A 23,732-nucleotide genomic window follows, 5' to 3' on the forward strand; every position below is an offset into this window, starting at 1 on the left:
ATATAATATTTATATATTGCGATAAATACCTGACCACAGATGTTTTCATTTCGCCACTGATATTGTTTGGTAACAGTAGATAGACAGAATAAAAATAAAAAAGTGCCTTCAATAGCGCCTCCAGAAAACCCTTCTAACGCAAACCACGTCCTCCAGACAACAGGGAAGACGTGCAGCTCTCAGAAACGCTACCTGCTGCGGCACTGGTGCCTTGAATCCAGCCGGGTCGATGCGGTTCAGGGGGTCTGGTTGCACTGTGTGTGGGTAGCTAACGTAGCCAGGGGGCTCCTGGATGACAGGCGGGTCCTCGCGGACAGGTTCAGAGGAGCGGGTGATGGCAGGCTCCGTGGGTGGACCCACGTCGTCATTCAGTGTTTCGTCCAGCTCCTGGTCGGTGTAGGCTCCACCCTCTGTGTCCGTGTCCTCGTAGTCAGACGTGTGGCGGCTGTCAGTGCTGTACATGGAATACTCACTGCCTGGCGCTGACAAGTAAGACAGGCGGTCATCGTGGATGTCCAGGTCATCCTCAGCCGCGCCGTCAGCCTGGGAAACAAAAGGTTGGGTGAGAGATGAAAAGTCATCTCTGCTGTACACTTCAGTAGTTGTGTGTGTGTGTGTGTGTGTGTGTGTGTGTGTGTTTGTGTGTGTATGTGTGTCTTACTTACCTTGCCCTCTGAAACCCACACCAGCTGGTTCTGCTGCTGCTGGATTATCTCTTTCAGTGCTCCAAACCAACCATCATTCATGTTGTTCAAGTTAATGGTCGCTGAATATACAAAGAGGAAAGGGCAGAAAGAGAAGAAAAAAACACATCTCTCCCATCAACTGAGAACATTTTTCAACAAGCACTTTGGTACAACCATGAAATCTAAAGTTCTTTTAGATATACTCTGTAAAGCTTTGTCACTTTTGCTTGATTAGCATCATGTCTGTAAATTACTTAAGCTGGGACTCGGTTCATATTTTCTACGAGTCCAAGAGTAAAATACAAAAGTCACTTAATAGAGTGCAGGTGCTGCTGTTCAAAAAGAGACCAAACTTGCCTCTGGATTTCAGCTTTTGAGCAATGATAAAGTCCCAAACTAGGCCTTGGGGCCTGCACCAGACTAGTTAAGACTTGTAGTTTTAAGCCCAGATTTCTAGAAAACTTGTGGCACCTACCGTCTGGTTAAGAGAAGTGAGGAGTGAGCAGTCAATGACGGTATTAAACAGTCAATAAAACAGGTTTTTCAACATATGTCAATCACCGCAACCATGAGAGATACTTAAACGAACAGCGATACATTTGCAAACAAAATATTAGGCTGACTGGTCCAGCAGTTTAAAACCTAAGCTGTGCACAGAAAAATACTCAAACTAAACAAAACATAAATGTGTAAATACAGGTAAGGCTGACTTTTCTACTAAGACTGAAAAATGACGTATACATTGCAAGATGGAAAAAATGGAAAACACATTTTTTGGAATACGGGACGTATTTGCAGATTCACCCTGTTTGTTGTTTTTTTTTCTCTGTTTTTTTGCTTCATGTTTTAGTAATTACAGTAAATTATATTATGATATGTAATTTATTAAGCGCTGTAGTAGGCCTCTTGTTTACAACCAATAACATGCTTTGTCTGTTATCCAGATATGACTGTGCAAATCACAACAAAGGCAGATACTTAAAATGCAAAATTAAGGAACTGCTCTCTGATCTCAAGTAAATTAAAAACGCAGCTTAGAGATAACTTTTCACATTGTCATGCCCCACGAGCCAGATTCTAAAAAATTAAAGTTGCAGTTTTATCTGTTTCCAAGTACTACACACTGTTATTATAGTAATACAGTGGATACAGGTGTAGAGGTGCGGACTCACCTCATTGTGTGTTTGTCATTTGGACAGAAGATAATGGAGGAAATGATGTGTGTGCTGCAGAGAGCCGAGAAGAATACTCTCTAGGACTTCTCTAATATCTTTATCGCCAACAGATGCTCCTAAAGCATGGTCACACCGCACTACTTGACAGAAAGAGTGCATGCTGAGAAAGGGCCCTGTGGGTGCTCTTGTGTGACGGTCAGTGCTGAACAAGCGTTTGTAAGGAGTCTGACAGAACAGGGCCAGGCACAACAAGTGCAACAAGCGCAGCCTCCGACAATGCGGCACTCAATTGTCAACTGCCTTTGAAATGTGTCTGTGTGTTGCCTGTAAAATCTCTACCATCCCCCCATCTCACCCCCCCTCCCTCCCTCTGAACTCACTGGTGAAGAGGTGGTGGTTGTTCTTCCTTAATTTGAGGGCTCGTTCATAGAGCTTCCTGGCGCTCTTTCTAGACTCAGGGCAGAGGCGGGTCCTCATGTTCTTGACGCCCTGCTTTGTGTCTGGGTTGAGAAACACCACAATAGGATACCACTGAGCGTAGTTCAGACGGTCCACTGCATTAGGCGTGATGTCCAGCACTGCATGTTTGTCCTTAAAACACAGAAAACAAATATTTGAAAAAATGTGTTGTTAGTGTGTTTATTTCCATATCAGGGATCCTTCACATCACAGCAAGTTAGTTTTAAGACTTTTAAGAATTTTTTTAATGTCATGTTTGTAAGACCAATTTTACCATAACCACAACTGAAGAGAAATAAATGTGAACTGGAATCAATTATTTAGAGTTAGGGACAATTTTGCCTAAATGTTTAATTCAATATAAAAAATATTGAAAAACAGTGAAATTATGTTGCCATAAAAGTGCTTTATCAGTTTTTCATTTAACTGAATGTTGTTGATGTATATGAGTGTTGTTGTTGTTTCGTCTATCCTTATTTGCTTGATGTTATTTTTTATTAATTATTTAAAAGAATAGATATTACCAAATATTTTGAGATTCTACAATGCAATGTCAGAAAAATTATTTATAATATACTGCTTCCCGTATCTGAGGATTTTTAAGACTTTTGAAAAACTGATTTAAGACATTTTAATACCAATTAAGACCTTATTTATAGATAAATACATTTAATGCCATTTAAAACTTTTTAAGGATCTGTGGAAAACCTGTATATTGTGAGTGTCTCTCCTGATAAAATTTAAACTAAGGCCATCCCCATCATGATGTTCTCACATATTGTGTTGTGTACACCAGAGCACAGTACAGCAGAGGGCAGCAGTGAGCTGCACATGTCATAACAGCTCACAGCCATCTTTTCATTACCATAACAAATCTGTCAAAAGACATTTATTTGTCTACCTTGTGTTTGTATACAAAAATGTGCGTGTACGTCTAGCTTCTCACCCGATCAATGATCTGTTTGATGGTGTGCAGGCGAATGATGCCGGAGCTTTTCTGGTCAGTTCCTGCATCCCTGGGTTCACTCTCTATGGAAGACAAATGGACACAGTTACTGCATCACATCAACACAAGAGACCAACAATAATAAAACCAGGCTGTGCCCCAATTAGACATCCTTGTAGCGTGCAGTTGTCGACTCCCATAAATAGAGCTATTAAATACAGAATAATATTCTCTGCTCAGGAGAAGACAAGTGTACGTTCATGACAACAGCTCGATAATGAAGACAAAATGAGGACAGCAGCCAATTCATGCAATTATTCATTAGGTATTTTGGGTAGGTTTAGGGGAATTAATTTCAGTATTTAATGAATTTGTGCGTGCTACTGCATGTAACAGTATAAATTATGGTGCATGAAATGTGTTATGTGAGAAACACTGACATTAAATATGCACATACAAGAGCATGAGGGTCATTTTTGGGATTAAGAGAATACAATATCATTGTAAGCCTTGGGGATTAAAGCAAGGATGTGTCAAGGGGTTTATGATTCACATGAAGATAAGCAATGCTTTCCTGCCAAGACACACAAGGTTCAAAAGAGGGCAGTCATCTGACTGGGATGGAGTATAGTAATGACTCAAACACATCACAGGATGAGGCTTAATTTCGAACATTTCTAATTTCTATTAGGAGCTGAAACACTGCTCTTACATATAACTACCCAAAAACATTTCAGGGAGAGCAGATAAATATAGCCATGCAACATGTCAAGAGTTAAGCATATGCAGCAATGTTAAAAATGTAATGTTGGGATTCAGTTAAGTCTGTGTCAATATAGAATTTGAAAAACCAATTTTGATGAAAGGAAGTCTATTCATAGACACTTACAGGCTATATACCATCACTGCATTATGAAAACATTTGAAACACACACATACACACAGACATACACATACACACACACCCACCACTGTCAGCTTTGTATAGTATTTAATACGCTTATGCTTCTGTAGAGTAGTATCACAGCAGTGCTTGAATTGTATTCTGAATTGTAAGCGATTTAAGTCCCCATGAAACCAAAGTGTGTCTTTAGCTTCTGTTCTGTGGTGTATTTCACAATAAAATGCAATATTGAATCGTTGTAAGGTTAACAAGATTTAATCCTTTGCATTTGATTGAACTGTTAAAAAAGTGGGCATGCTTAGAGTTTAGCACACTACTGTTGGCTCCACACATACCTTCCTCATCATTAGCTCAGGAGGAGGATGAGGGAGACAGGAAAGTTTTTTGTCCACTGATATCCAAACTTAAATCTCCTCCTATCTCTCTCCATATTGCTCTATTAGCTACTACAACCCACAAATAGTGAAGTGCTGTTTTATATGCCCGGTGTGACAAGCTTGTCGCCTGTAGTCTCTTTTGATTAGATGAACTTTTGTAAAATGCTCTGAGTGCAAAATGAGGCATCACACATTTGAGCTATTTTACCTGGCTTTACAAAAAGAGAAAGGACAGGGATTTATATGAGAAATACTCAAATACAGATTTTTAGATATTCACACATGGCATATAAAAAGAGATAAATTATTTTTCATTTCATGGGGACTTTAAATGACCTATTCTGATTGAATTTCACATTAATACTCTTTTGATCCAGCACATACATGAATCCGATATCCAAACATTTGGTGACAATACTGCCGTATTCCTGCATGCTCATAGTGGTTTTTTTTTTTTAAGGACATAAACACATAGAAAGATGGTTCATTTTCAGCTCATTGCATAGATGGTTTATGATTTTATCTCATTTAAAGAACACAATACACAGGGTTTTATTATAGGTGGCAATTTTTCCCAAAAAATCTAGTGTTGTAATGTTGTGTTGATTTGCTGCATTTTTAGCATGTGGCATTGTATGGGCAAATATGGAAAAATTAGTCAAAACAAAACAAAACAAAAAAACAACATAAAAATGGGTGTCAACTTTTTTTTTTTTTTTTTTTTTAAACATTTCCATTATATTCTGCATTATTTTATCATTTCCTTAAGGTTTTGGAAAAGCAATAGCACGCATCTCAGTTTTCATGGCATATTAACTGCACAGCTCCACATGCTGCCTTGTTGTTGTCTTTCTACATGATGCCATTAAGAGGGGAATACCACTGAATTTAACTATAAAATAATAACTGTATCTATTACTGAACATTATTCAGATTTACTTATCTTTTCTAAGATCAACATGCAATATCACAAACGCAACAAACAGCTCCTTAGATACTTAGTTTGGGCAGAAATGTGTAGAATAGAAAATAAATAATCCTCAACAGTAAAAATGTACATCAAATTTAATGTAGACATCTTCCTAAGCATGTTTAGATGGGCAAATTGTCCATGCTAATGTAGCAGAGCTTTTAAAATCTTATATATATTTTTATTGATATTATTTTGTTTGTGCAATCTCAGTTAGTGAGTCAAGTGCAACATTAAGTATAGATTTTCTTTCCACAAATAAAACTAAACAAAAACAAAAGAGTAGCTGTGTGCTTGTATGATATTGCATTTCTCCAGTGTCAGGTCTTCTGTGATTGGTTTTATAGTCATGCTGATAACAGCCAATTGTAATGACAAATTTGAATTCCTAAATTGAGTGCTATTCCCCTATATACATTTTTTAAACATCTAAAGGCCAGCTAGCCAGCAAACACCAGTTTACAGTTTATCTGCCATCCACTGAATCAAATAAAAAAAATAAAAGCTGATGAACTAAGTGACATACTTTCCCCTCCTTGTTGTTGCTGTGTTTCTGAAAAGAAAATACAGTCACACAAACATCACTGGAATTACGCAAATAAACATCAAGGAATGGAATCAGTTTTTATGTAAGTGGGTGGTTGCACTGGCATGTGTGGTTGTGCACTTAAAGTAATTAGAAATTCAATACTGAGTGTTAAAATAAAACCACACATTAAAGAAGGTTGCAATTTTATGAAGTAGGAGGCAGCGGTTGAGGACTGAAATGAATAAGAGTGTGCAGCTCTGCTTAGAGTGGAGAAAAGTGAAGATGAACAGATAAAGTAAGAGAAAAGCTAGAAATAAACAGGGGAAATAACAGACACACCAAGACTAACCTGATAAACTGACCAAGTAAAATAAATTGGGAATTTGTAGTAACTGTAGCAGTAGTATTAATATAGAATAAAGTGAAATGCCATCTGTTTTTGAATAAATGAACATCAAGTAAATTATAAGTATTTGCTTGACATTTAACATCCAACAGCAGTGGTCTATTTCTTCAGAAAAAAAGACTATTGAGAAAAAAAATACTACTAAAGTATAATGTTTATATCCAGTCAGGTAGGCGGGGTTATTGTATTGACCTACAGTCTTTCAGTTTATTAAGTTATTTTTCCTCTAATCTGAGATTTTAACATTTTATTGCCAAATCAACAGTTAAGTAGATTTTTTTGCACACTTTTGCTAATATCAATCAGGTTTGCAGCCTCAACAAGCTGTTTTTAACACTGCGTAAATTCTGCCAATCCTTACAGCACAACAGCACAGCACTTACGCACATTTAAAAGCTGAAAATAGAGTCACAGGCAGTGGTGAAGCCTGATGAATATCTCTTTTCACTGGGCAGTCAGAAGACTTAAGTGTTCCTAATCACTAACAAAAGAGTTCCCAAAATGTTTTCAAAAATAATAAGCATTTTGTAATCCCTCTCTGTGATAAAAACCAATCAAATTAGATACAGACAAGCTTAAGACATTCTTAACACATCCCAGACTAAAAAAGGGTTGCTGTTGTTCAGGGTTGTGTAGAGCTACATTTGGACTTTAAAAATGTAGGGAATGTAGTAAATCTGACCCAACAGCGAGTTCAACATTTATTGGATACTGACTGCTATTGTGAGTATTTGGTGGATGCTGAGAAGTTAAAACAGTCCTCAGTTTTAGGTCCTTTTCATATCTCATATTAACATGCGTCTTAGATGATCCGATCACATGTGGACAGCACCGTAGACAAGTGTACACAACCACCAAGATGCTTTGTGACCCAATCACTGAAAACACTTGCTGAGGTAGTCTGGGATGCATTTAACCACATATCATTTGTAGTGTAAATGCGAATGCGTGCTGATGCAGTGCAGGACGTGGTGGTTGTTTCGATGATAGCTCAACAACTTGCCCATTTTATGATGTGTTTGGTGAAGTATTGCGTAATCGTCCATGGAAGGAGATGTATCGAATTCTATCGACAGCAATTTCTCCAGCTGTACTAACACAACCACTAACACGACTAGCAAGTGAGAAGCTAGAAGGAGTGTGGACATAGTAACCGTGTGTGGGGCCCTTTGACCTTAAAGCGTACGTGACATATGCAGTAACACACTCTGAACACGAGTGGTCAGCTAAAGATGGACAGACAGGTGTGGACGGCAATGTGTCTTGGCTGTCCACTTGTGTTCGGATCACTGAAATGCACGTTAAAACCAGGTGTGAACAGGCGCTTGGTGTGTGAAGCGTAAATTAAGAGTGTGGTCTCCTGATAAAGCAAGACATTTAGTAGGACACTTCACAAAACATAAACACTAAAACAGAGGGGGTGCTTTATCACTTACTTGCTAGTTCAAAAATGTCTGGCTCCTCCCTGGCCAGCTTCTCTCTGGCCACGTCCGCTATCGGTCCAAAGAGAACCACAGGCCTAAGGAACCCAGCTGTACAAGAACAAAATCACGTCAAGGAGAGTTACAACAGTTTGTATCATGTAATACATACAAACAAAATACTAAATCAAATCATTCATTTTTTAAACCACATTACAATATATCACAATCAGTATATTACAAATTAATAACTTTGCAATGCTAAGAAGCATAGAAACGTTGGGGCACCCAGTAGCTCAGTTGGTGAAGCAGGCGCCCCATGTACAGAGGCCAAGTCCTCCCTGCAGCGGCTGCAGGTTCGATTCCAACCTCAGCCATTTGCTGCACGTCATCCCCTCTCTCTCCCCCTTTTATACTTATAAAATTCCTATCTAATAATCATAAAAAAAGAAGCATATAAACATTAAGACTACAGACATCAGTTAAGCCAGGCTTAGACTACAACAGTTTAAAACCCTAATCGATTTTGAAATTGGGTTGCATCACACACATAAGGAGAAACATCACAGATATTCTTCTTTCTAATCTGAAAGTTGCACACACATACAAGCAACAATACACTACAAGATTTGAAAATGATGGCGCATCACACACTACAGGATATTATTAAGATTATCATACCAGAGGGAGCCTGAATGCACCACCTCATGTGATCTGACAGGACAGCAGATGTGAACGAAATGGAGATTGATATGGTGCGACAACTTGCTGTAATGTTAGCAATGCTTCAGTGAGAGAAAAAAAAGCAGAAGGCTAAACGGGTTGGGGAGACGCAGTCAAAATGGGTTGTCTATTCTTCAGAGAAAACTGGAAGTGAGATTTTTTTTCAGTTGGAATTTCTGTCAACAGTTGTATGCTAGCCAAAATTAGCATCAAGGGCTAAAAGTTTACTGTTGCTTGGCAACGTCAGCTGCTTTGTAGTCTGAGCAGTGCGTAAAGTTTAAGACTGAATCTGTAAACTTCCCATGTTTATGGATAACCTGAGCCTAACATCCTTACCAAGCAAAGTCTTAGACCGAATTTCTCCTCCGATTGTCAGGAGGGGTGAATCTGGGAAAAATTGTGCAAAAACTCTTGTATCCTGACTCCAACTTTAGCTAGAGATCACAAGGGCCATGAAGGACGTTTTGCTTCTTTTAGTTTCGAGTTTGAAATCTGTCCACTACTTTGTTAGTTCATCCAATGATAAAGTATAAATATGTATGGGAGTTGATTGCTGCTATTGCTTTTGCTGATGCACTCTTACCTTCCCTCAGCACCACCCTCTCATAGGCAGGGAACTTGGTCTGGACTGGCTGGGCAGACAGGTCCTCCCTGCTCTTCCGCAAATTCCTCTTGGAGCTTCGCAAACCTCGGAATCTCCAGAAGTCCGCTCTGTCACCCCCTGGTGTTTTGGGGAGGGTGTACTGCACACTGGATAGCTGCTCAGCTCTGGACAGAGAGGAAGAGCAGGAGTAAGGATGGCTGATAGGACATCAGTCAAAATTGATAGTAAGGCCACTTTAAGGCAATTCAGGTATTTAGATTTCTATGAACTTAATTTGGAGGGAACAGCCATTGTAATACACCAATGTTGTAAGTGTAAGACCATTTTACAGCACTGAGCTGTAAATGGTTGTCAAACCGATGATGGAGTACTTTCCATTAATAACCAACGAAATGCTGACAAAACACTTAAAAGACATTTTATATTTAGGCTAATTGACATGTTTCCTTGAGGGCTTCTACAATAGTATTTATAGCTCAACGTTCACATCACGAAGAGCTAAAATATCACATACAAGCAACAATTTGATACGGAAATGTGTTGCCTTACATCAGTTATTTTCCAAAGACGACGACACAGGTCACATACAGTTTATGTATGACAGATATTGTAGTAAAATGGCATGCCTTAACCATAAAAGTGCCTACGTTTGCATGCACACTAATATTTCCCTATTATAATATATATAATATATAATATAATAATATTTTCCCTATTATTACAAAAATACAATATTGTGAATATGATACGTACGGGTCATATAAACAGCATAGTCTATTTAGATTTTCCAAATTATGCCTTTTTCTAGGGTACAAATGCATGCACAAAAGAAAAGCCCACATTTCTGATGGAGGGAGGAGGACACCCACTTTAAAATATTATTAAAGACGTGAATATCAACAGGTTTTGTGATATGAGCAAATTGCACAACGGCAACCTTTTTAAAGAGGTGGTTAAAGGAAAGGAAGTGGGAGATTGTGTTTGCACGGCTGAAAAAGTCTGCCAACACTTGAAAACTTTGATAAAAATACTGTCAAGATTTAAAGAAGCAAAACGGCACAAGCATCTCCAGCCATTCCAATATTCCATATTCTAACATGATATGTGGCATGTAAGGGCACATTAACCCAAGTATGCACAGGTGTATGTAAACAGTTACATAAGTGCAATATTCATTCACATTATGTGTGTAAAAACCATAATAAGAACATTATCTTTTTTGGAATAATGACCAAAAAAGTGAGCATATAAAGTTGTCATTGTAAAAAACTTTCCAAGTTATCAGATTTTTGATTTTAAATTTATGATAAAGGCCACTTAATTCAGTCTATTCCCTAAAGTCTATTAATTAGATCACTTCATACGGGTCAATACATTTTTACATAAAAACAACACAAACTGTGGTTGGCAGTAAGGTGAGTCAGGCAGTGGGCTTACGAGGGGAGAACTCATTCCTATTGCCTTTGAATAACACTGTTCTTCCTTTGATGTGTGTTTTTAAAAATAATATTATCAGATTGTGAGTGAGATTTTCGGGTTTTATGTTTGGAAAGACTATCCAGGGAGGCAGGTTTTTCTTGGCAGAGAAGCTGAGATATATTTCACAATGCTTAATGTAATGGATAAAAATGCATGCAGCATGTGGAAAGCTATGTCTGCTCTGTCAGCAGGACAGTGAGGAATCTCTGTGTAAACACTGCCGGAGGCTGTTGAAGGCTGTACAGACAGGCGGAGATAAAATGATGCTGTTGGCTGGATCATGAGCTACAGCACATATCCTCAGACACAGGCCTCACAAACCTCACACAGTAATACTTATGAAACCATTTACCTGATGCATGGGGTGTGCCCTATTTTAAAGATATTCATGTTTTTAACACCCTACAACACAAAAAAATAAATAAATAAATAAAGTCACAGAAACACAAATAATAAGCATTAAAAAAATCATGATAAATGTGTTAACCATAGCATTTCAACAAATGAGTAAATGGAAATGTGCTCTCAAATCTTTTCTCACAACTCTCAGATCAACCACAATACTTCTGTTCTTTTGCCTCCACCCTTGCCCGTTCATAAAGTGCCAGGACAAGCTGTACAGGTACTGTACAGGTATAAAAGGTGTGCCCAGACACCTCTCTTACCTGTTCTTGTTGGGGATGATGCCCCTTTCCACTTCCTGATGGTTCTTGCCAATACGGATTGCGAGCCAGGAGCCTAGCTTGCCGTTGTATAGCGTGTCTACTACACGGAACACCTCGCCCTTGTTAAAGCTCAGTCCGTACGGTGACTCTTTTTCATACTCAAAATGTGTGCGAATGTAGAAGGAGTCACCAACGTCTGATTCGACTATCCTCCGGTAAACTAAAGAGAAAAAAAAAGAGAAAATACCAGAGATGATTACAGCACCCTTTTAAATGTGCTGGTTTTGATTCCTGACACAGTACTTTACAGTGCAATCACTCACCATCTTTCTTCTTCTGGGCCAAAATAGTAACTTCTTCCCCTCTTGGGAGATCCAGCAGGAACAGCACAGCCTCCTCCCGGATGATGTTAGCAAAGTCCACATTGTTCACCTACAGATGCAAAACAGGAGACACAGAAGAAATCAACTTACAGGCTTAACTGAAGGACTAGTGTACTACCATACAAAACAGCAGCTTATAAACTCTTAATCCATTGTTGACTCTGTTGAATCACTGTTTTTATTCATGCTCTCTGTTTTACCATAACTGACAAATATGTAAAAGCATGGGATGTGTATTTGATCATTTACCATAATTATATAATTTATACCACTACCACTCATAATAATTATGCTAATACTAATAATAATAACAATACAACAATACATTTTAATTATGGTACTCAAAGGCACTTCTATAAGTCATTGAAGATTATAAGATATAGTACACCAAAATACACTAAAGTACACACAACATTAAAATGCACACATTATTTGCACATTAAAAGATCATATCTAAGTTATCCTTTATATTGTTTATAATACATTATCAGTGTTATTATTTTTTCGCCAGATTCGCTGACAGAAAAAATAGACCAGATGACAAAACTATCGCTGCAGAGCTTTCAGCTCACGGTGCGTCATGTGTGAACAGCCCAACTGGTTAACGGGGGCACCAAAAGCTTAAGGAATTAAGGTACTGGATTTCAGCGTACTTTCATCCCGTTTTTGTACTTTCAACAACATAACTTTTTCTTTGACAACAACCTCTAGCATATGTTCCTCTTATTCTGTGATTTCTCATGGAACAGGAGGAACACAGGGAAAGAAAAACATGTTCCTCAACAGAAGCAGGGCCACGTATTCCCCCCATGACCAAGCAGCCTCCTCCTCATCTCCAGCCGCTGTCCCAAACACAATAACTGCTGTTTATTGACTCTGCTTGAGGGGCAGCGGGGGAACCAGAAACACATGGTCTGAATCACTGAACCTCAGAAAGACACCTTTATCCTTCCCAGAAACAGGAGAGGGCTTGACGTCTTTATCTCCACTAGCACACCATGACCAAAGGGAAACCGTCTAAAGATGGAAAACAATGTCCTGGAAGTCTCTATGGTGTGTTTGTACAGTGGAGAGAACACACACTGGAGTGGGAGGAGGAATGCAAGACAAAGTATATTCATTAAGAGAAGGAGATTCGGTAATGGACAGATTTGTCTATAAGATAAATACAGTCCATAAATGTTTATGTCATGGGGAAGAAAAACTGTCTGGCTCTTCTGCATAGTGCACGATTACATAGCTTCACAGTTAAAGTATTAAACAAAGCAGATGTAATGCTTAGCTGTTGTATAAACATGTCAGAATGGATCCAACACTGACATCAAGAGGGTTTTCATCATCCCATCAACAATGTTACTCTAGTGTTCATTGAAACAAAAAGTCAACTGTTCTGAGGTCAGAGTGCAAGAATGACCTCTATTGTGTCTTCACATTGGAAACAAGGGGAGTTTCAACACGAGGCAGAGCCCAGAATGACTCACAGACTGACAGATGCATTGTAATGTATTCCCAAGACCTCTTTACACAGAAATAAAACTGTGGTGGCCATGGGATCACAAAGTTTCACCACTGATTGTCTTAGTTAGTGTGGGCAGCTACTGCTCATCTATTTTGACGATAACACCAGATGTTCATCCCACTTTCATACATGTGATGTGGAAAACAAGAGTAACAGTTAATACTTTCTAAATACAAACGCCTGAATGAACTCTGAACAGTAAAAAGTACCTTAACATCATCTTACAAGCTACATAATAAGAGGACAACACACTACAATTCAATGACACTGATACTAAATTACTTAAGCTAGATCTACATGTGACTTAGAGTATTAAAGTAATACATACACTATGTTTACTTGCACAAAAAATTAACAAAAAATAATTGAAAAATCTGGTTTGAGAAGAAAATCAGCAATGAAAAGACATATTTTACAGGAAATCCAAAGATCTAGTTATTTCAGCTTCTGTTTTTGGCCAGTCTTTAAGTTATCTATCCCTTGAACCCAATGAACGACTGCCTTAGTGATACTCCTCCTCTTGAAATATTTGTTATATACATGTACACAAAAGTGGTGACGAATATACAGGACATGGTTAACAAATCAGGTTTCTCCAGCAAAAATATGAAAAGTTAGATTCTCCTAATCCCTCACCACTATTTCACAAACTGCATTTCATGTTCACATGTTTCTGCAGAGAGCAAACAGTAGCCATGTTGTTTAAGAGTTAGAGAGCAGCGTACCCTGAGAATCTGGTCTCCCTCCTCCAAGCCTTCCTTGGCTGCAGGACTATCCTCCAAAACACCTGCCACAAAAATTCCCACATCGTTCCCTCCTGCTAACCGCAGACCGACACTCTCTCCCTTCTTGAACTTGACCAGCTTCATACTCGGCCTGCAGGAGAACACAGGTAGACAGATGGAATTAAGCAAAAAGGTCAGCAAATCATGGATTTAAAAACAATCATTCTTAGAGACACACAACACAGCCAGCAGAGAGTGGTGTTCATAACAAATCCAAAAACAGGCTGACCAGAACTAAATTTCAAGTATATGGCAGGTAGGCCCATTTTCATAAGCAAATAATAAAGGAAAAACATATGCACTCGATATTGTACAGGCTCGAAAATACTTTTCTGCAGGACAGATGCGAACCTATACTGGCTCCGCACATGTAGTACCATTTATAATACAATTGAGGGTCAGCTTTTGTCTGGCACTCAATGCATGTATAATTCCTGATTCACACTACATTCCTTTGGTGGCTTTAAGGAATCATAATGTTGTTTGCCAACTGCCATAAAAATGAAGAAGAAGATTAAGTAAATGCATTAGGAAAGAAAATGACGACCTTATGTCAGCAAGAATAGCTCCTGTGTTTGTTGTTTTTGGCTTAATGAGAAAAATGCAAAAAGAAAACATATAATGTGTGACCGCTTCACAAGAATAGGGGTTACAGTGCACCGGTGCGATAGATGAGAAGCATCATCCATAACTGAAGCATGCATAGTCAGCACGCTTGCTATGCATCCAGTCCTTGTGATCACAAATTCTGGTCCACACGCAGACATCCACATAGGAATCTGTGTAGACCCTCACTAAAATGGGCAGATAACGACAAAGCGGACCCTTGCAGACACAGAAGGTATGAAATCGGGCTTAAGGTGCCTTGGAGGAGAGCTTGTAGGGCATTTTACCTGAGGATGCTGTCATCATGAGCGGCGCTGGGCACAGGGGCATCAGAGGGGCTGACAGGCAGGTCCACGTCAGGCTGACCAGGCTGTGCATAAACTGGCTTTGGTTCTGCCACAAATACAAACACAGTAAATGTGTTTAGTAATAATAAGTAGTAGTAATAGTAAATAGTAAGAGTAAAATAATGCGGGTAAAACCAAGGCAACTTGAACACACTCCATGCAGAACAGCATTAGTTTTATCATTTTGCGGAGTGCTGGATAATATTGGAACCAATGGTAAATTAAATATTATGAGTCTTAACATATATCAGATTTGGTGATGAGTTTTTGTTTTGTTATTTTTCTAGGATGGTTACATGTATAGTTAGTATTTCTTTGTGAAGACTAAGAAGGACGTGAAAATACTATTTGCAGTTTACAGCAATGTTTAGATTAGATATCACACAGTAAAAAACAGTTTAGATTGTAGGTGGTTTTATCTGACCCCTGACAAAATGTCTTTTTAAAAAAATGTCCATGTACAGCTCTATAGGAAAGAAAAAAAAAACACTTGTGTAGCTGATTAAACTGCAGCAGCATGCAAACTAAACCTTAGTGAACGTCTCTTTGCTATAAGTCCCAACTGAAACCTCACTGTACTATTGACGTTGGGATGCAGAATATAAAAGGTGGTGAAAGCTGACACAAACATGAGAAACCACACTAATCCCTAGATCTGACGGCTGACAGGTTTCTGTACCAGGCAGTGGAGGTAACTGTTTGTCATCTCTGGAGCTGGCCTGGTCGCTGGCCTGCGACAAGACACCATCATCAGAGACTTTGACTGGAGTGGACATGGCCCCTGGTTTAGATACACGATCCTCATCTCGACTTCGATGGCTGAAATAGACAAAAATAACACAAAAATTCAGTACAAGTTGACTGATAGTGCTGTAAACGATGACAGTTTCCATAAATGCATTCCTGAAGTGACTGAAACATCTTTGCTGATTCCAGTGTGTGTGAGAATGACCTTGTATGTGTTTATATAATTTTGTCCTGAGTTGACATCACAGGAAGATACAGACACTAAAATGAACCCAAAAGGAAATAGCATGAACCATGGATGACGTGATAAGGGCATGTGGACAGAGACTTTAATGAGAACACAACAAGCTATTAAAAGAAGGTTGTGGGACTTTGTCTGAAACACCCTACATATTCATCACTGCATCTAAGTTTAAAGATGTGATCTATGTAATGTGTCAGAACTATATTCCCAACCAGAAACGGATATTAATTTCAGTTGTAACAGACATATTTTATACATTTTGTTTTGAAATTTCCATTTTATACTTTTTTTCAGGAAAAATTCTGTAAACTCCCATTTTATTAACTGTTCCAATAACAGCACACAAACAGAGAAATAAAAATCAGACCAACTGTCACAACATAAACTCTTGAGTAAGGATACTTTTCAGTTCAAGTTCCTGTTTAACCTGGACAAAATAAACAAGGGGAAACTGTGGGAGTGTGTGTGTATGTGTGTGTGTGTGTGTGTGTGTGTGTGTGTGTGTGTGTGCGTGAGTGAGTGAGTGAGAGAGTCGTTTAGGCCGTGTCTAACAGAGTAGAAAGGCCTCTGCTGCTTAAAACAATGGTTGAATTCCAATCTGGTCACATGACTGCCTGCTGGCACAGTACTTGAGCTGCATTCAGAAGCTTTTGTAGAAGAATGTGAAGGTGCAGAATGTGCCACCGGCTCAGACTAGGAAACTTCTCCCATTTTCTTATGTTTGCTCATACACTACGAAAATATACAGTGTAGAGAAACAGTACAGTAAAGTGTAGTCAGCCGTAAATAAAACACAGTAAAGCACAAATGTAAATCCATCCACATGTACATCCATTCAAACGCAATGACTGACCCTCAGGGTTAAACCTGTTAGCTGCGCAGCTGCTGACTTTATTTACAGTATTTCCCCACCACAGCATGGCCTTTTGGAGGGCCGCACAATCAATTGAGTGCTAATCACAATCATGATTTTTGCTTCCCGCAATTAAATGAACATGATCGACTGAAACTATTGACATTTAAAATGCGTGCTCTGCTCATAGAAAACTCTGCTGCAAATCAAATCAAGTGCTTTCTAAACAGCCTCCACTTTTGAAGAGCTGTAATGCCGCTACCTGTGAACCCTGCTGCAGCAGTCCATGATAAACTTTGCTGAATGTTGTTACTGCAGACAGGCAGACAAAAGCCAATCGTTCATGGTCCCATGGTCCTCCATCATCAGTTGATTGGTAGTATTTCGGATTTAGGAGAGAACAAATTTTATGCAAAGAGTGCATGAGACTTGTGTTTGTGCCGCAAAGCAACACAATTAGCTTGTTAAACAACTTGAAAAAACCATCACAATCTGCAGAACAATGGAGACAGAAGAAGGCTAAGAAGAATAACACTGTTGCGGTTATCTCACTGAATCCCTGTCCTTGTCCAGCATCAACTCAGACATCCTTGACGGCAACGCTGAAAAGTGTGTCACAATACTGTTATCTCAGTAAAAAAGTGAAATAAAATAAAAAATAGTGCAGTGGATGCTTATCCATCAAGCTCCAAAAGGAAGATGGACACAACCAATGCACTTGCACTTCAATTGACCAAAGATGTGTGTAAAAAAACAATGTGTTTTTTATTTGGTTGTATTCTGTAACGGCATATTTACTTTAAGTTACCCTATATTTTGTGTACAGTATTGTTATGTTGCTTCTAGAAGATGTTCTGAATTCAGGCGAGGAAGAACACTTTTTTGTTTTTTTAAGAGTTTTTTTTGGCTTTTGCCTTTATTATTTATAGACAGCTTAAGAGTGAAAGGGGGGGAGAGGGGATGACATGCAGCAAAGGGCCGCAGGTCGGACTCAAACCTGTGGCTGCTGCTACAAAAGAATGTAGCAAGCAACATTAAAGTTGTAGTGCTCTGTTGATTTAATCTGGGGTGTAGAGTTTTATTTATATTTATTGATATTTTTTTCAAGGAGATGCACTGTGAGTAAGGACCTGTCTTATTTTGATGCAAAGATTTTAATTTTGGCCACAATCATGCTGCCCTAGCCTTGAATGTGTCCAGCATCTCTCACTACAACTCAGTTTTACACATGAATCTTATCTGTGCAATTTAATATATCAGCAGTTCCAGCATCAGTGAGATGTGTATGGGATTTGTTTGTAGAGAAAGAAGAGTAGATGAAAGCTGCAGCCCGAGGATGAGTAACAGAAATGCAATGGCAGAGAGAGAAAGACAGACTATGTGTTTGTGTCTGTGTGTGTAATGGATGAATGAGAAAGAGAGAGACAAACAAACAGAGCGAGGGACAGAAAAATAGAGAGGGTTGAGAGAGAGTGTTGTGGCCTAAATCTGCTGTTGCTGCTGCAGAGTGGTGCTAAAAAAGGCTTCACACTGACAAACACCATTTGACAGAAGCCTTTGTTCAATCCCCTCGCTTGCATATTCTTACAGTATGGGTACAGGCAAGAGTGAGCAAGGAGTGAGAGACAGAAAAAGTGAAGGCGCAAGGGAGATGTGGTTGCACAGACATTATAAAGAATATGCAAAATATGGTACGGCCACACCAGAGTCTCTACTTTAAATTACAGTCTAGGCCTCTATAATTTCATATCCATCAACAAGCTGGATAACAAAACAGACTTGATAAACTGACAGCTCTTGCAAAACAAAAATGTGCGGCAGAAAAAAACTTCACCCTTGTAAACAAACTCTTTAACATTAAGCATATCATTATCACAAAAAATAAAACAAAAAAAAATTACTCACACAAATGTATCTTTAAGTTGAACCATGATGCTTATTAAGAGGAGTTTTTGTTTAATTCCTTGAAGAGTGCCTATGTGCAAAGTGTACTCATGCCCACTGAGAGACACTTTGCATGAAGGGTGTTTCTGATGCTATGTTGTATTCAAAAACATGCAACAGTGTCATGCCCTAGGGAAAAGAATGCCTCTAAGCCCAACAGCCAATCAGGTTAAGCGAACCATCTGGCTTGGGGCAAAGCACTGTGGGAAGTATGTCAAATTCCTCTTTTCCGCCCTCCTAAACTGGGAGATAGTAAAAACATTGCCTTACATCACCGGGATGTGACAGTCAGACTGTTGTTTCCTCGGTTACTTCTTAACCACGAACATATGAGAAGGAGGTGTAACTCCTCTTTTGACAATTCATGTGTTTACCAGATTGACCAGTCATACAAAATGTTCACAAATAAAATGAGTTAACATTTTGTTTTCTCACTTCTGGACAGACATCAATTTGGTGCACAAAGATAAAAGAGGTATTGGGGAAATAGCAGCAGAAGTTAAACAGAGATAAATGAAAAAAAGCCACACATTGGCCTGTTATCAGAGGGATGCGTTCACTTACATTGGAAGCAATCTGTTCAAGAGTGAACCTGCCCTCATCCTGCATTGAAACAAGTGAGGTTACTCCACATTCTGACACAATGTACTATCTAATGAAATGACAGCACTGGGGGTTAATCTAGTTATATGACATGACTGACAAGCAACTAGTAAGCCAAAAACACTACTGAGGGAGCTAACATCCTGCAGCTTCAAGCTATACATATGGGTCTGTGCAAAACAATTAAAGCAAGATATCTATCATTAAGGCTGCTGGTTTTTCAGCTAAATTTGGGTTTTGTATACCTGTTCCAGTAAGACATTTTACCCTTCAGGGGGAATTTATCATAAACATCATGTTTGGCACCCATATCTCACATAGTCAGACCTTCATCTCATCAACACCATTTCAGTCTGGAGAAAATCGCCTCTTTTTGATTAGAAATGAAACTGAAAATGACTGCCTCCAGCAACTCTGGTTGGTTTTCTTTCTGGACATGGTTTCTGTAGCATAGTTTTTTGGTTTGGAGACTGACAGCGTACTATGTCTGAGACCCAAGGCCAGGGTGGGAACTTACCACCAGACAAACTAGTAAAGTATGAGAGTGGTTTCAGACACAACATTAGGATTAACTATTGAGCTGTTGGTGAATTTGAACATTTATCTGTTAGTGGCTGGTAGATGTTCAAACTTTTGAAAAGTTAATTTCTCAACCTGCCCAAGGCCCATGTAAATATGAGGAGAAAGCGGTTTAGCTAAACAAGACTCAGACAATTCAATCCAGAACAAGTGCTAAAGGGCTGCCAGGATTTGGGCGCCTGATTCATTACCCACCCCTACTGACAGTATCAAACACAGCCATTTACTGTTAGAAGGAACCAGCAACATAGCCTCTGTTTTTTCTCATCGCAGCCAGTGACATAATTAATATGGGTCTGCTCCAAAAGGTGCCAAGCCTGTTTCACTCCCCAGTTCTGGTATATTATCTGGAACCAGGTTTAGTATAATGTTCTTTCCTATTAAGCATACAATACCCAAGCTCCAAACTAACGGAGCGAAACGATAGTAACTTGCATGTCTTCTTCTAGCTCTCCATTGCCATCTATGCATTTGCCAGCTACAAGAAGCTATGCAACCTCTAAACTACGGGGAAAATAACTTACTGGAAGCTCCAACTGGCAGTAAGAAAAGAGGACAAAGAGACATTATTGGCATTTAAATAAATTAAGTGAACAGCACATAATGTGTACAGAGTAAATGCAGAAAATAGCTATGAATTATGATTTAATTATGCATTCATCGAATATGCATTATAAAGTATAGACTTTATTTCAAGCACTAATGTTTAGGTCATTTGCATGAGTAATGAAAACAAGAGCAAATGCTGTGTTGAATATTAATCAAACATAGCTATGCAGGATTTATGTGAGATACTATATAAAGCTGAGACAACCCCCTTCAGTTTGGAGGAGATTCTCTGAACAGAAAACAGTTAAAATATCTAGTACACTTCAAAGCAAGACCTCGGTCCACCAGGAGGAGGTTGATCAAGCCGTCCTCTCCTCACCAGTCTTCTCCCAGAGCAAGGCTTTATTGGAACTCAGTGATGGCTCCAAAGGGAGTTGATGGTTTATGCATGCAATGTCTTTATCTATTGATTTATGCATTAGTGGTGCAAGGTACTTACTCAGCACCTACTAACCCATGAGTGTGAACATGATGTATGAGGTGGGAGTTTAGATGTATGACTGAAGCATGTGCGACAGCTGTGTCCCATCACCAGATTTGCAGCCAGATGTGTACTTGTGTGCATCTTTACTTAGCTTACCTGCCATTGCTGATCTGCCGAGGTGAGTGACGGAGAATGTCCGATGGCTCAGGCCTGTCAGGTGAACGTGATCGACTACCCCTCCCGTGGGATCGATTGGAATGGTCTGATGTCAGTGAATGTATTTCTGAAATGTCTGTGAAATTACAAATTAGATATGAATTAGCATTTAATCAATGATGTGATTCAAGACACAGCTAAAATAACAAAAAAGATCTCATTTTTACATCTTTTTCAGGACTTTAAGAAATTACAGATGTGTCTTCTGTAAAAACAGAGTCTGCTTGTGCAATCAAGTGCCAGATGCATGCATCAGGGTACTGTTTCATGTCTGTTGTCTCACCATCTCTGTCGGAGTTATTGGCTGATGGGATGCTGTCATCAAGGTCAGGAATGTTGAGCAGCGTGGCTCGCTCGTCTCTCTGCACAACCATTTTCAACTTGCCCTTTGACCTTTCAATCAGCTTCTTGGCATCTATTAGTGATAGGTTCTCTGTAACTGTGCCATTGATCTGCCAGAGGAAGAGGAGAGCGTCAGGATGAAAACTGAAAAGACAAGTCACAATTTTTCTGTAGACCCCACAACTGGCTTTTGAAAACTATGAAATCATCACAAGGCAGAGAGGAATTGTGAATTGTTCTCCTTCACGTTAAAAGGAATGCTTATCCAAGACAACGATCATTTGTATATCAGTTATCCTGTGTCATCCTGTGTTACCTTGAATTTTTGAGGACAAACTTTTTCTCGCATGCCTCCACAGTGAACGAAGAATCCGAAAAGAAAGAAAAATCTTGATGAATTAGAGTGAAGGCGGGCGTTTAACAACAGTAAAACTATTACAAAACATCAGTTTACAAACTCTCACACAACTCATGTATAATGAGTATTATACAGTATAATCTGAGTCTAATTTATCCAGTCATATGCTCAGTACTTCCTAAACACATGCATTTTCATGCACAGGCAGCTAGGTTTTAGGGAGAATGCATGTTTTACTGCAAGTACTGAGCATACGACTTTTAAAAGAAACTTGAATTATACTGCATGACTTGTCAGAGTTTGTAAACAGATGTTTTGATATCGATTCATCAAGAATGTTCTCTGTGTTTGGAGTTTTCAATCCCCGTGGAGGCATGAGAGAAAAATGAAGTTGTCTTCTCAAAATTCAAGGTAACATGGGGTGAGTAACTGATATACAAACAGTCATGTTGTAGATGAAGTATTCCTTTAATAACAAAAATGTCTACGAATCTATAAACAAGTTTAAACATGTACATAACTAGGATTATCAATGCTGTCAGAGACAAAGAGCCACAGAAATGATGTGTCATATATACACTGTATACCGAAAAGCTTTATTATCTGTATTTAGATATTTCTTTTCAACGGTCTTTGTCAGGCAAACACATTTCCACTTGAAAATGTCTTTGCCTCTTTTAAGAACAACTGATACTGTAAACTGGATTTTGAATGCATCTCTGTAACATGAGGAGGAGGATTTTTCCCTCCTTTGAGTTTGAGTGGATAAAAATTCTAAGGAATAATGGAATGTGTGGTATTCCTGCTGGTGAGCCTGCATACTAATGAACTGTGACCTCACTCTGCGAGCCACTTTCAGCTGCTTACAGATTACCACAGTAGACTATTGAAGGTTTTCAGCAAAACCTGATACTCTTTTCTCTTTCACCCAACCTCACTAATTCTATTTGTGAAATTATTTAAAGCTAATATTCTTTGTTTATTTCCTCATTGACTTTGTTTCACCCTTTTTTAAAACTATGTCTTACCCCTAGGCTCATTCATGCAAACACTCCTCTCTTTCCTCTCACCTTAAGTACAACATCTCCCTCCTGGATGTTTCCATCTCTGGCAGCAAGGCTCTCAGGAGAGATGTCCTTCACGAAGATGTGGCTGGCCAACCGAAGTCCGTATTCTACTTTCAAAGTAAGTACACATAAAGTCATGTTAACAGGATGCATCAATTTAACTTATCACTTGGTTCACTGCAAATAATATTAAAAGACCTATGAACATTTGAGTTCTGATTTACCTTTACTTTGAGTTCCAGAAAGGCTGAGAAATTACAGAATTTGTCGTATCCACAATATGCATTATCAACTCCTCTGGTGTTTGAACATTGCGTAACTCACCTTCATTTTTGCGGGACTTGACGAGGGTGACCTTGGCAGGCCTGGGTGGAGCAGAGGAGGCTTGTGATCGGCGATCAGAGCGCGGTGAGACGCTCCTCTCCCGCGAGGCACTATGATCCCGCCTGCCGCTGTTGCTACGCTCACGTTCATGGCGCCTGCCAGTGCCCGCACCGCCACTTGCTCCTCCATAGGCACTTTGGCCACCACGACCACTATGGTGCTCATAGCCATCATCCTCATCACTGTCTTCTTCCTCATGCTCCGACATTGTCTCCCTGTCCCCTGGCCGAGAAACAGGGATCTGCACTTTCCTTTTCCGACGAATAGTCTTAGAATAGACAGGAAGTTTTGAGTGTTAGAGACAATTATTGTGGTTTCCCACAGAGGTTACTGTGATTAAAACAATTTCAGGTCTGGTAAATATCTTGAGAGTCAAAC

At 39.2% G+C, this 23,732-nt stretch overlaps 1 protein-coding gene across 9 annotated transcripts in view; it reads right to left on the reverse strand.

Moving 5' to 3' along the window:
* Nucleotides 1-23,732, reverse strand: part of LOC121950953 (tight junction protein ZO-1-like) — a 66,424-nt gene that overhangs the window by 14,963 nt on the left and 27,729 nt on the right. For 4 of the 9 annotated variants that reach the window (XM_042502151.1, XM_042501355.1, XM_042500574.1 and 1 more), the window contains exons 5-20: nt 23,295-23,622; nt 22,974-23,080; nt 21,487-21,655; nt 21,144-21,279; nt 15,664-15,803; nt 14,925-15,030; nt 13,972-14,122; nt 11,668-11,776; nt 11,345-11,564; nt 9,180-9,364; nt 7,889-7,984; nt 6,044-6,070; nt 3,267-3,349; nt 2,242-2,452; nt 666-766; nt 193-543 (exon numbers count right to left, since the gene is read on the reverse strand). In XM_042502151.1, the coding sequence (XP_042358085.1) occupies nt 193-543; nt 666-766; nt 2,242-2,452; nt 3,267-3,349; nt 6,044-6,070; nt 7,889-7,984; nt 9,180-9,364; nt 11,345-11,564; nt 11,668-11,776; nt 13,972-14,122; nt 14,925-15,030; nt 15,664-15,803; nt 21,144-21,279; nt 21,487-21,655; nt 22,974-23,080; nt 23,295-23,622 (2,520 nt within the window). The remainder of the gene's footprint in view (nt 1-192; nt 544-665; nt 767-2,241; nt 2,453-3,266; nt 3,350-6,043; nt 6,071-7,888; nt 7,985-9,179; nt 9,365-11,344; nt 11,565-11,667; nt 11,777-13,971; nt 14,123-14,924; nt 15,031-15,663; nt 15,804-21,143; nt 21,280-21,486; nt 21,656-22,973; nt 23,081-23,294; nt 23,623-23,732) is intronic. The other 5 variants (XM_042503726.1, XM_042502936.1, XM_042499793.1 and 2 more) reach the window with 3 other exon arrangements.

The sequence above is a fragment of the Plectropomus leopardus genome, chromosome 1 (assembly GCF_008729295.1).
Source record: "Plectropomus leopardus isolate mb chromosome 1, YSFRI_Pleo_2.0, whole genome shotgun sequence".
In the NCBI taxonomy this organism is placed as follows: Eukaryota; Metazoa; Chordata; class Actinopteri; order Perciformes; family Serranidae; genus Plectropomus; species Plectropomus leopardus.